Genomic DNA, 13,727 nt, shown 5'->3' with positions numbered 1-13,727 from the left:
GTCTGTTAACCAGTAGAGGGTGCTGTTGCATTGTGTAACTTAATCTACTTCCAAATGGTTAGATGTTGACTGCTGGGTGATTATTGATGTCCTGTATGCCAATTTGGTATTTTTGTTCAAGTGAGTTTATTCCAAACAACTGATGGAGCAATATTTTGTTTATTATTATTGTTCACACAAACTGTGAAACACTGAGTTGTCATAATAAAGTGCCCGGCCACTGAAGCCTGTAGATAGACGATCCCTGACCTCTTTGTCATTAGTCCATATGTCCTGACTGACATAGCGTCTTGTTTCCTGCTACCCATACATAGTCCTCCCCTCCTAAACACCATCTATGTATCTATCTATCTATCTATCTATCTATCTATCTATCTATCTATCTATCTATCTATCTATCTATCTATATATATATATATTTTATTATCAAAGTTCAAAAAATGTGAGGGGAGTACTCACTTCTGTGAGATACTGTTAATCTCCAGGGCCATTATGATATGATGTCAACAGTAAAAATACTCACATCATCAGGCTGAGGTTGAGAGGTTTTAGTTGGCTCATCCTGAGAGGCCACAGACATGTTCTCTTCAGCTCTTCTGGATGTATTTGTTGTCCTAACCTTTTCCAGCTTAAAGGAAGAAGCAAAATAGTTGCAAAGAATATCTCACCCTGCCCGGTGATTGAGTGTAGAATATTTACATTTATGAATCAGTTGTGATGATACACCTGCTTTTTGGAGGTGAACTGGGAATAAGAAGATCGATGGAATAACACCATCTCTGAGTCGGACAATCTGGCCCGTCCTATCAAAATCTCCCTGCTTAAAATGCTCACTACAAAGCACGAATAAAACACTGGCAGTGAATCCTTTCCTCCTCAAAGCCACTTCCCACTTCTTCCTCGAATCTTTGTCTTTGGGAAACATAAAAGATGAAAACAGGAAACTTGAGAGACTACACAATGAAGAAAATCCTTCAAACGTCTTACAATAATTCTTTAACAAAACTACAATTGTGATGCAAAACTATTTATAATGAACTAACCCTGTTAAAATTGTGATAAAGCTTATTTGGAAACTTTTTAGATGTTCAGTTGTCTGCATTTTCAAGTAAATGCATGGGAATGAGTCATGAGAAGTAGCTTACTGATGGTGAAATATATGTGAATAACAGGCTGTGACACCAGTATAAAATTTGCTGGTCAATGTGATTGTTGTGGAGTACTTTCTGACTCATGATGCCATGGTGGGGTTTATTTTGTGGAAGCAGGGGTTGTGGAGAAATAGTCTGTGGTGGCATTTTGTAGTTTATTGTCCTTGATAACATTCTATAGTTTTGTGAAACCACCGTCTGGTTGACAACTTCTCCCCTCTCGGTGCCGTACTGTTGTTTCCCCTTTGGTGTCTTTGGTGTCTTCATAGCCGTTTCTGTGATATGATGACTTCATCAAATTTTCTTCTCTAGATCATACTATTTTGTAGTAAACTGCTTTAAGCTTATGATGTGACAAAAAAATTTAAAAAAGGTAAAGGAAGAGCTCCGGACATAAGCTTTATGTAAAAAATGATGGTTTATTACAAAAAGTGACATCGTAAACAGATATGCATCGCTGTGAGGTCTCTGAAGCCAATCGTAGAAAACCCCAGACCAAATGTGTAAGTCTCTCTTATATAGCTTTCAAACAAAGAACATTCCTCAGTCCTGAATCGGCCAATCACAGGTCAGACACGAGTTTACATATAGGATGTTTGTGTGTTTTTCTCCAAATTTCATGTTTATATCCTGTGCTGGGAACTTCTCTAAGTTGCAGAGTACAGTCCTTTAAGACAGACCCTTATAAGGAAACGATCTACTGTAAGTGTGTCTTACACAATGTTTAGATACTTCTAGAAGCCTATAAGCCTGTCCATGCATGGATTCTAAAGCAAAGAGCAGTCTGCTTACAGCTGTAATGAAGTATAGTCCTAATCTATGTATTTTTAAGTAATTCTAATTATGAAATGTTGAGAATAAGACACTTCATGGTATACTAGTAATACTGGTTACATTTCTACAATAGCGTTCTTGTGTCAGTTGTATTTTAAGGCATTGCTATGATTTATGAGGTCTCGGTTGTTGCCGTGTGAACATCGGCACTAAACATAGCCTACCAAGCTAGCTGCAATTTCACTGATGGGCATAAATGCAGCACAGTAATATTAGATTCACACAACATGACCAATAGTAATATTCAAACTCATTTGTGAAAAGTAATCCCACGTGCCCTGTTTTCGACGGTCCGCAAATTCGAACAGGAATATGCTGCACAATACTCGGTATCTTGTTGTTTGGTTGCATGCTATCTAATTAGCTACCGGTCCAATATGGCGACAGCATTTCTTGCACTCCTATAGCTAATGCGGCGTCTATTCTTTATTATGTCTATGGGATCAACATATCAGAATGCGCAAGCGTAGTGTCACAGTCTCTCACGGATGAGTGACATCAGTGGACTTTGGCAGGACTGGACAGTCAACTCCATTAAAGGAAGGAGTGATACCATTCATTTTTAATTTTCCTGACCATCTTTGCAGAGTTAGTGTCATGACAATTTCTCATGTAATCCTAATATTTCACTAACCCAGCGGAGTCCCCTCTAAATGATAATTTAGTGGAGACTGAAATGGTTCCTTTTGAATGAACCCTTAAGTACTTACTCTTACAAATTCCTCTGGTCTTGAACTCTATGTTCATTTTATTTTCTTTGATGTATTAAAAATGTCTGTTTTATATTGGTGTTGTGTTCTTTGGTACTGGCTTTGGTTCTTTACACTGGCTTCCAGTCAGTCACAGAATAGATTTTAAAAGCCTTCTGATCCTTTACAAATCCCAGAACGGTTTAGGCCCAGAATACATCTGTGATATGTTCAGAGAATATAAACCTAGCAGAGCTCTTAGATCCAAAGACTCTGGTCAACTAGTCCAGACCAGAGTCCAGACTAAACATGGAGAAGCAGCATTTAGCTGTTATGCTGCAAACAAATGGAACAAACTGCCAGTGGAGATTAAACTTTTCCCAAATGTAGACATTTTTAAATTCAGGTTAAAAACATTTCTTTTCTCATGCGCCTATACATGAAATCTGCACGGTAACTTTTTTAACCTATCTTGCTTTTAATCATTTTAATGTAATTTATTATTTTATTGTGATTATGTGTTGATGCCTTTTACTATTCTAAATATCTGTAATGTCTTTGTTTTATGTAAAGCACTTTGAATTGTCCTGTACATGAAATGTGCTATACAAATAAACTGCCTTGCCTTGCCTTGCCTTTATGAGGTTCATTACTTTAAACATGTTGGGCATGTCACATCAGAGGGAAATTTGGCTTCTGTATTTACCTATGGACAGTGATATACGTAGACGCCTCATTACACGCTGGAGTGTAATGCAGCGTCGCTGCAATATTGGATGGGTTTCCGCATTCCAGGCTAGCTTCAGAACCAGCCGGATTCAAGACAACGCCAACAACTATGCCCGTATTTTGTGCAGCCTACGGTTACAATAACCGGCACAATGTTGAAAGCAGATCGTCATCTGTGAGCATCGTGGCTCCAGTCATATCAAAACCTCTTCCTTACTTTCTGAAACTCTTGTAAGACATACTCATATATAGATTAATGAATGAATGAACACATACACACCCCATTTCCCTGACACACGCACCCTTTCTCTCTTTCTCATAGTCGTGGTCCTGGCAGTGATATTACGGTTATGGAATTATGAATGCGTGCCAGAACATATGCAGTGCTATGCACCAAATCATTTTGAGTGGTTTGATATAAATATCACTGAAAACATTTTCATTCTTCAATCTACTAGGACCATTCCTATGTTTTGCCCAGTTCTCTCACTCGTTTAAAGGCCAGACTCAGTGACGCTTTGGTTAGAGTGGTGAGTCTAGAGTGTGAGAAGCTGAATGCAAAGGCCCGAGAACGGAGAGCAAAGAAGACTGTTCAAGGGACCTTGCTAACTAGTTTGTATTAACTGAATTCCAGATCTTCAAATGGACCTCTTTTCAAAGCAGGGACATGAATACATGAGGGAGCAGAGAGAGTTTGCCTTTACGCTGCATTGCCATGGTCTGACAGCACACAGCTACCTGAGGGATTCTCTGCATCTTCCCCTGCTACATCCACACACACTGCAAAGGTGTAGAACATTTTTTTTATTTACACTTTTTAAAGATATAAGATATTAAAATACTCAAAACACTTGAGCCCAACATCCTGTGTTGTACAACAAACAGGGAACTGAAGTAAAGTTTTGAGCTTGCATGTGTTGACTTTTGAAAGTCTTGGAAAACAGATCAATCTTCAAAAAAACAAAAAGAAAAAGTGCCCAAAATATGGATCCAAGGGTTGAGGCAGCTCCAGTGTGTGTGTGTGCGTGTGTGTGTTGTAGTAGCAAAAAAATTATCTGGAGTGAGTAAAAGTATTTAAAAGTTTATTACAGGAGAAGTATAGAGTACAGAATTACTTGCAAGTTGAGAGCTGTCGTCCTGACTCCAAGAAGCCAGCAGAGAACTCTAACTTGCTGCATCAAAGAAAACAGTTTTATTCAACCCAACTAGCTGACGGCCAGTCTCTAAACTGATAAAAGGAGAAGGGAGACTAGAAGGCGCCACTCTTACAGTCTCACAGAAAGAATTCAGACACAAACAGGTCGGTATTTCTAAACAACCGTCTCTATCTAGCAGGTAGTCAGCCTGACCTCACACAAGCCTGCACAATAACCCAACAAGAAAACAATAACTTCAATGTTCTGTAAAAGGAATTACACAGTATGAAAATGTAATTGAAGGTAATAAATGAATAAATGTAATATATGAATAAAAAAACAATGATTACATGTGTGATTATTATGAGTAAATATGAGTGATTACCTTATGCATTAAAATGACTTCCACAGTGTGTGTGTGTGTTACATAAATTCAAATGATCAAACTTGTTTATTAAAGTGTCAAATTAATTAACTTATACAATTATTAATATTTTACCATATGTCTTTGTTAAAGAGCCTAATAAAATTATTTCAGCATGAAAGCAGGTATTTTTAATGTGTAACAGTGACCTGTATCATAACTACATCTCTGCTGTTAGTAACAAACCAAACCGTGAGAAATTTGGCTAAAACTTTGTGGAGTTGTGATGGTTGTATTTGGGCATACACCTTAGAAATAAATGTATTATGAGAGTTCCAGCAAGCTGGTGGATGGAGCAGACGTTCAGTAATAACGCTCTGAAGTTAAACCCTGAAAATGGTCATTTAGACATAAATCCCACAAGTTTATCTCTCTACCAGAAATCGATCTCATGACAATAAGCTTTTAGACCCCAGTGAAGGAGTCTTAACACTTTAAACCCCAAACCATGACCAAAATCAATGCTAAAGCTACCACTAATGCTAAAGCCTGAAGATATGGAAAAGAACATCAAGGGCGTTAAAAACAGTTTAACCTCACCTTCCAAACCACCAGCGCCCCAGAAAAAACCGAGGTCAGATGAAAATTCCTGTGCCAGTGCAGACCGTGCTACACAATTAATTAATCACAATTAACTATTTGACTATTTGATTAACTATTATATACGACGAACAGCCCTTTTTCTGACTATCTCACTTTAATGAACGCAGCACTGGTTCCATCCGAGTTGGAAAACCAAAGTCCAGCATAGAGTGGCTGGGTGAATGTGGTCTGGACTCTGTGGAGAAGATTCATGGTTTCAGCGACGCTGTAGAAGGACAGAACACCTGCGCTGTGATCCAGATACACTCCTACTCTGGAGGAAGACGGGCCTGAGACTGGAGTGTTGTTTTTGTTGTTCCAAAATCTGTAACCATTTGTGTCACAATATAACGCCCAAGACTTGTCATTAGTCCCAAATGAACATTTTTTAGACCTCCCTGGTCTTTCGATGCTTTTGTAGGTAACTGCTACACAGATCCCTCCTCCTCCTCTCCACTCCACCTCCCAGTAACATCGTCCAGTCAGAGTCTCTGTGCTCAGGACCTGCCGGAAGTCAGTGAACCGGTCTGGATGACCAGAATAAGCCTGTTCTTCTTCCATTACTGTTGCTTTTCTGTTCCCCTCAGATAAAAACAGATGTGTGTTTGCTGTGTTTGGATCCAGTGTGATTTCTCTTGAATATTTTAAGAAGTCAGCTCGTGAGACGTTTGTCAGGACGCCCTGTAGTTTATCTCTGAGCTCTGACACAGCTGCTGTCACATCCTCAAAGCATCTGAGAGGAGGAATATTGATGCTGGATGAGTGTGTAGACTCACTGAGTGCTGACAGTGAGGGGTAGTTGTGTAGAAACTGGATGTGATCCTCTGTGTGTGAGAGCTGCTCCAGCTCACCGTCTTTCCTCTTCAGCTCAGTGATCTCCTGCTCCAGCTTCTCCTGAAGCTCTTTGACTCGACTCACTTCAGTTTCCTGCTGGGATCTGATCTGCTGCTTCACATCAGAGCTTCTTTTCTGGATGAGACGGATCAAATCAGTGAAGATCTTCATACTGTCCTCCACTGCTTTATCAGCGGAGCCACTGATGGCCTCCACCTCCTGTTGAAGCAGCTTCACATTTTTCTCTCCATCCTGGATTCTCTGCTGGATTTGTTGTCGGCTCACCTCCAGCTCCTTCTGCTTCTCAGCTCTTTCTGCTGCAGCTGTGACTGTTTCATGACCGTTATGTTCATCTATAAAACAGCGATAACAGATACTCTGCTGATCAGTACGACAGAAAATCTTCATCACCTCATCGTGACGAGAACAGATGAGCTGCTGGAGGTTCTTGGAGGGCTCCACCAGCTTGTGTTTCTTAAACTGAGCTACATCATAATGAGGCTGGAGGTGTTTCTCACAGTAAGAAACCAAACAGACCAAACAGGACTTGGTGGCTTTCAGCTTCCTCGCAGCGCAGACGTCACAGGCCACATCTTCAGGTTCAGCATAGCAGTGATCAGCTGGAGCAGCTTGCAGTCCAATCCTTTCCAGCTGCTCCACTAAACTATCTAGCATGGTATTTTTCTCCAGGACAGGCCTCGGTATGAACGTTTTCCTGCACTGAGGACAGCTGTGGATTCCCTTCTGATCCTCTTTGTTCCAGTGTGTTGTAATGCAGTTCCTGCAGTAGTTGTGTCCACAGGGAATAGTCACCGGATCCTTCAGTCGATCCAGGCAGATGGAACACGAAATAGTTTCTTTATCCAGCTCAACGCCTTTCTGCGCCATTTCAGCTCTCAGCAACAGTGACTGTTTGTTTTACTCCCATATACCAAAAAATAGTTTGACATCTGATCTAAAGTACAGTTTGCACCGTGCTTGTCGCCTATCGACTTCAAACTTTAGATCTGAGGGAGAGGGAACAAGAAGTGAGAGGAGCTGCTGTTTCACTGCAAGAGGAAAAGGGAGGAGTAATCAGACTGATTCCAGGAAATGAAACAGTTTAACCCTTAATACTCATTTTTTCTATTTTTGGTTTGCCTGTTTTTTTTTTCTTTATCCCATCTCTACGTGGAACGTTTGTCAGTACAAGAGTTTTTGGTACACCAATTATGCTGGTGCACATGTCTGTTTATTTAAAAAAAAAAAAAGCGACTAGCAACATACAGGGACTTGTTATTGGAGATTTTTGGAGACTGACGTGAAGCACGTATAGTTTACTCTTATCAGACACAGTTAGAGCAGCAGATGATCACCTCTGCTAGTATGAAGGGTCAGACTGAAAATTAAATGCACAAAGCTGACCTTGGCTGATCTAAAGACCATTTTCCAGACCTTACTAGAGGTTGAGTTTAAAATATTAATGTCTACTGGAGGGCCGAAAAGGGGAGGGGGTTGGTTCATGATTGACAGGGGACCAGAAGGGTCCTCAATAGTTAGTTCGTCTGATGGAAAGTTGTGGAACATCAGCTTGTTGTCTCTTCTAAACTTTGTCTGTCACAGCTGGATTCAGCCGTCGGAAGGAGGGAAGCAGGACCCAAATAGCAGACGAGATAATCGTAAATGGCAGAACAGGTTTATTTCACACAAGGGATCTGGATGGTCCGAGCTGGAGAGTGTCCGGGGTTCAGGTTCTCTGGGAGGAGAGGAAAATGGTGAGTGGAGTTCTAAACAACAGAATCCTGTGATGCCAAGCTGGTGAGCGGCTTACGGTATCCAAATGTAAACTGGAATGAAGGAGGAGGTAGGCTGTCACGGCTGGATCCTGAGCTGAAGGGTGGAAGGGCGAGCAGGCAGGTGGCAAGGTTTACAGCTGACGATCGGAGGAGGAGGACTGGAGGTCAGATGACTGGAATGCTGGAGTGTATCAAGGCTGGAGAAGAGGTGAGAAAGCAACGGTAAGTATACTAGACAGGAACAGTATTATTACTGGTAGCGGCCTGATTTACCACAAGAACAGTGAGATAATCTGGCGAGGTCTGGTTGCTCCTGCAGTCCTCATAAAGGGAGGCTTGATGAGGGTTGATGGAAAGCAGCTGCGGAGGAAAGAGCAGACCGGACTCCGCCCCAGGCTGACTGAAACCTGCACAGCCCCACCTAAAGCTCAGGTAGAGAAGGACATGTTGCAGAACCGTGACAGTACCCCCCCCTCAACGGGAGCCCCCCGGCGCCCCGGAAGAGCCCCCCCCCCCGGGACCGGCGAAAGGCAGTGATGAGAGCAGGGTCCAAGATGAACCGACGGGGCACCCAGGAGCGCTCCTCGGGACCATACCCCTCCCAATCGACCAGGTACTGCAGACAGCGCCCGCGGCGCCGGACATCCAGGAGGCGGCGCACAGAAAACACCGGATGCCCATCCACCACCCGGGCGGGCGGAGGGGGACCGGCCGGAGGGCACAAGGGACTAGAAGACACAGGCTTGAGCAGGGACACATGAAACGTGGAATGGACACGAAGGGAAGCAGGGAGCCGGAGGCGGACCGAAGAAGGACCAACAACCGCCTCCATCTCATAGGGCCCCAAAAACTTGGGGGCCAGCTTCCTGGAGGTGGCTCTCAGGGGAATATCCTTGGCTGCCAACCAAACCCGCTGTCCAGGAGCGTACCGCGGAGCAGGGACGCGGCGTCGATCAGCCAGACGGCGGTTGCGGTCAGCTGTGCGCAGCAGAGCCATGCGAGTCCGAACCCAAACACGCCGGACCCGTTGGAGATGGTGCTGAACCGAGGGAACCGCGAGCTCCCTCTCCTCCTCGGGAAACAGGGGAGGCTGATAACCCAGGGAGGCCTCGAACGGTGAACAGCCGGTAGCAGAGGAGGTATGGGAGTTGTGAGCGTACTCAATCCACGCCAGATGCTGACTCCAAGCCGAGGGACTGTCGGAGGCCACGCAACGGAGGGCGGCTTCCAGTTCCTGATTAAGCCGCTCCGCCTGACCGTTGGACTGGGGATGATAACCGGAGGACAAGGAGACCTTGGCGCCCAAGGCGGAACAGAAAGACTTCCACACCTGCGAGATGAACTGTGGTCCCCGATCCGACACTATGTCCGAGGGTATACCATGCAGGCGAAAGACATGGTCAGCCAAGAGGTCTGCAGTCTCCGTAGATGATGGGAGCTTAATGAGGGGAATAAAATGAGCTGCTTTAGAAAAGCGATCCACTACAGTGAGAATAACAGTATTACCATGCGATGGAGGCAGACCCGTAACAAAGTCCAGGGCTATGTGGGACCACGGCCGGCCAGGCACTTCCAGAGGCTGTAGGAGACCTGACGGTGGTCGGTTGCCACTCTTATGCCGAGCACAGGTGGCGCAGGCTGACACGTACTCCCTGACGTCAGACCTCAGAGAGGACCACCAAAAGTGGCGCTGCAGCAGGGCGCAGGTCCGATGAACCCCTGGATGACAGGAAAAGCGTGCTGTGTGGGCCCAATGGAGGACTGCCGAACAGGCTGCAGCAGGCACGTATCGGCGGCCCGGGGGTCCGTTGCCAGGATCGGGGTCAGCGACCAACCCCTGAGTGATCTGCTCCTCGATCTGCCAGGAAACCCCGCCCACGTGACAGGCTGAAGGGAGGATCCGATTAGGAGTCTGTGGGTCCTCATCAGACGTGTAGAGACGAGACAAGGCATCAGGCTTGGTGTTGCGGGAACCTGGGCGGTAGGTGACAGAGAAGTTAAACCGTTCAAAAAACAAGGACCAACGAGCCTGACCTGAGTTTAATCTCTTAGCGTGCTGGAGATAGGTGAGGTTTTTATGGTCGGTCCACACAATGAATGGGTGATTGGCTCCCTCTAGCCAGTGTCTCCATTCCTCCAGCGCTAGTTTTATAGCCAGTAGTTCCCGATTACCCACGTCGTAGTTCTGCTCGGCAGCTGACAAACGTCGGGAGAAAAAGGCGCATGGATGCAGCTTACCTTCACCCTCTGATCTCTGAGATAGCACTGCCCCCACCCCGGAGTCGGAGGCATCCACCTCCAGAACGAATTGCCGATCAGGGTCTGGCTGAATGAGGACAGGTGCCGTGGTGAATTTCTCCTTTAGGCACCGAAAGGCTTGGTCAGCAGCAGGGTTCCAGCTAAAGGGAATTTTCACAGAAGTTAGTCTTGTCAGGGGTGAAGCAACTGTGCTGTAGTTGCGAATAAATCTGCGGTAGAAATTGGCAAATCCTAAGAATCTCTGGAGCTGCTTGCGGTTGGTGGGGACCGGCCAATCCTCCACTGCCTTAATCTTGGCTGGATCCGTCTTCACCTGCCCGCCCTGGAAAACATGACCAAGAAAGGTTACAGAAGCAGCGTGGAACTCACACTTCTCTGTCTTAACATACAACCGGTTCTCAAGCAGTCTCTGTAAAACCATCCGAACGTGCAGACTGTGGTCCTCTGGTGTTTTGGAGTAGATCAGGATGTCATCTAGATACACAAAAACGAACTGGTTCAGATAATCTCTCAGTACATCATTGATGAGGGCCTGGAACACCGCCGGAGCATTCGTGAGACCGAATGGCATGACCAGGTATTCAAAATGTCCTAGTGGTGTGTTAAATGCCGTCTTCCATTCGTCGCCCTCACGAATCCGTACTAGGTGATAAGCGTTGCGCAGGTCTAGCTTGGTGAAGATGGTCGCCCCCTGAATGGGCTCGAAGGCAGAGGTGAGGAGCGGCAGCGGATACTTGTTCTTAATCGTGATCTTATTTAGGCCCCGATAGTCGATACACGGTCTGAGACCCTTATCCTTCTTTTCTATAAAAAAGAAACCCGCACCCACCGGTGACGATGAAGACCGAATAAGTCCTGCCGCTTGGGACTCCAGGATGTAGTGCTCCATGGCGGCACGCTCGGGACGGGACATGTTAAACAATTTACTGGTAGGCAGGGGCGCCCCAGGAAGAAGATCTATTGCACAGTCATAAGGGCGGTGAGGAGGAAGGGAAAGGGCCTTGGTTTTACTGAAGACGGAGCTGAGATCGTGGTATTCGGGGGGAACTGAGGACAGATCCACCTCAGGGACGGGGTCCGAGGGAGGCACACAATGAGGCTGAAGGGCGGATCTAAGGCAGTTTAAATGACAAAAGGGACTCCAATTCTCGACTCTACGTTCGGACCACAGGATGTGGGGGTTATGCTGGGCCAACCAGGGAAATCCAAGGATCAGGGGAGCACTGGAAATAGGGAAAAGGAAAAACTCAAGGAGCTCCCTGTGGTTTCCAGACACTATCAGGGAAATAGGTTTGGTCTTATGCGTGATCTTTGTTAAAAGTCCCCCGTCCAGAGCTGTGACTGTAATGGGCGACGGCAGAGACTCCAGAGGAAGAGCGAGTTGGGAGGCGACACCCGGGTCCAGGAGATTTTGTTCAGCCCCAGAGTCGACTAGGGCCGCGAGTTCGTGAGTGGTGTTGCCCGACTGGATCACAACAGGAAGGGTGAGACGTGGAGGAATGAGTTCTTGCGTCCCGCCCACTAGTACTCCCGCCCTTACTGGTGGGCTCTGTCTTTTGGCCGTACTGGGCATGCAGCGATGAAATGGTCCTTGGAGCTGCAATACACACATTCATTTGCCCTTATGCGGCGGAGTCGCTCCTCGGGACTGAGGCGGGCCCGTCCGATCTGCATGGGCTCCGGTGGTTCCTCTATTGTGAGTGACTGAACTGTTGATTTAGGTCTGGGAGGAAAAGGAGTTAATTCACCGAGTGAACGCCGGGTGGTTGAGCTGCTGGTGCGGACGTTCCGCTCCCTTCTCCGCTCCGCCATACGGTTGTCTAAGCGGATCACCAGGGTGACAAACTCCTCAAACGAAGATGGTATTTCTCTGGACGCCAGCAGATCCTTCATTTGACTGTTGAGCGCGTTCTGTAGAACGCCGTGAAGAACCGTAGAAGACCAACCCGTCTCAGCTGCTAGAATGCGGAACTCGATCATAAAGTCCGCCGCTGACTGATTCCCCTGTCTGAGGTTTAGAAGCCGCTGTATCGCACTCTCCTCATATTGAGGATGGTCAAAAGCCTTCTTAAAGTCATCCAGAAAGGTGGCAAATGGAAGAGTATCCAGGGAATTAAAACGGAAATAAGCCAGGGCCCATTCTAACGCCCTGTCTCGGAGTAGACCGATTATGTAGGAGATCCTCGAGGCGTCCGAGGAGAAGGAGCGCGGAGAACGAGAAATGGCCAAGTTGCATTGAAGCAGAAAACCACCACACTTCACGGGATCACCTGAAAAATGATCTGGAGTGGGGAATGAGGCGTCCCGAAACACTGGCTCACTAGTGACAGGATGAGGAACTGGAGGATCAGCCGGAGGAGATGTTTCCTGAGGTGGAGCAGAGAGTCGCTTGTGGATATCCTCCAATAATCCAAAAACCTGACCCAAGCGGAGATTTGTGGTGGCCTGTTGCTCGTCCAGGGAACGTAAAGCCTTCTCGTGCTCACCAAGCATTTGTCCCTGTTTGGACAAAGCCGATTTCCAGGCGTCTGCTGAGTCCATCTTGTTGGCCAGATTATACTGTCACGGCTGGATTCAGCCGTCGGAAGGAGGGAAGCAGGACCCAAATAGCAGACGAGATAATCGTAAATGGCAGAACAGGTTTATTTCACACAAGGGATCTGGATGGTCCGAGCTGGAGAGTGTCCGGGGTTCAGGTTCTCTGGGAGGAGAGGAAAATGGTGAGTGGAGTTCTAAACAACAGAATCCTGTGATGCCAAGCTGGTGAGCGGCTTACGGTATCCAAATGTAAACTGGAATGAAGGAGGAGGTAGGCTGTCACGGCTGGATCCTGAGCTGAAGGGTGGAAGGGCGAGCAGGCAGGTGGCAAGGTTTACAGCTGACGATCGGAGGAGGAGGACTGGAGGTCAGATGACTGGAATGCTGGAGTGTATCAAGGCTGGAGAAGAGGTGAGAAAGCAACGGTAAGTATACTAGACAGGAACAGTATTATTACTGGTAGCGGCCTGATTTACCACAAGAACAGTGAGATAATCTGGCGAGGTCTGGTTGCTCCTGCAGTCCTCATAAAGGGAGGCTTGATGAGGGTTGATGGAAAGCAGCTGCGGAGGAAAGAGCAGACCGGACTCCGCCCCAGGCTGACTGAAACCTGCACAGCCCCACCTAAAGCTCAGGTAGAGAAGGACATGTTGCAGAACCGTGACATTGTCCATATAAGCTAGCTCACTTTGCTCACATATTAGCTCATATTTCTGAAGAAAACTACGAATTTTATTCATTTTACTGTTGTTTTAGTCAAATAATCAAGGCAGGGA

General features: G+C 46.2%; 1 protein-coding gene and 1 long non-coding RNA gene across 2 annotated transcripts; one reads left to right on the top strand and one right to left on the bottom strand.

Annotated features, from left to right (window-relative positions):
* Positions 1-4,468: 4,468 nt before the first annotated feature.
* On the bottom strand, positions 4,469-7,450 carry LOC121631976 (tripartite motif-containing protein 16-like). Its single transcript, XM_041973094.1, has one exon. It carries the CDS (start codon positions 7,265-7,267, stop codon positions 5,651-5,653), a length of 1,617 nt encoding a protein of 538 aa, XP_041829028.1. The 5' UTR covers positions 7,268-7,450; the 3' UTR covers positions 4,469-5,650.
* Positions 7,451-7,992: 542 nt separating this feature from the next.
* Positions 7,993-8,352, top strand: LOC121632720. Its single transcript, XR_006008956.1, has 2 exons — positions 7,993-8,133; positions 8,217-8,352. It is a non-coding gene; the product is annotated as an uncharacterized LOC121632720 (long non-coding RNA).
* The last annotated feature ends 5,375 nt before the right edge of the window (positions 8,353-13,727 follow it).

Source organism: Melanotaenia boesemani, chromosome 21 (genome assembly GCF_017639745.1).
Source record: "Melanotaenia boesemani isolate fMelBoe1 chromosome 21, fMelBoe1.pri, whole genome shotgun sequence".
In the NCBI taxonomy this organism is placed as follows: domain Eukaryota; kingdom Metazoa; phylum Chordata; class Actinopteri; order Atheriniformes; family Melanotaeniidae; genus Melanotaenia; species Melanotaenia boesemani.
This window is presented reverse-complemented; position numbering and strand designations above follow the sequence as displayed.

Coding starts and splice junctions, on each gene's coding strand:
- LOC121631976 (XM_041973094.1), bottom strand. CDS start 7,267: ATGGCGCAGAAAGGCGTTGAGCTGGATAAAGAAACTATTTCGTGTTCC.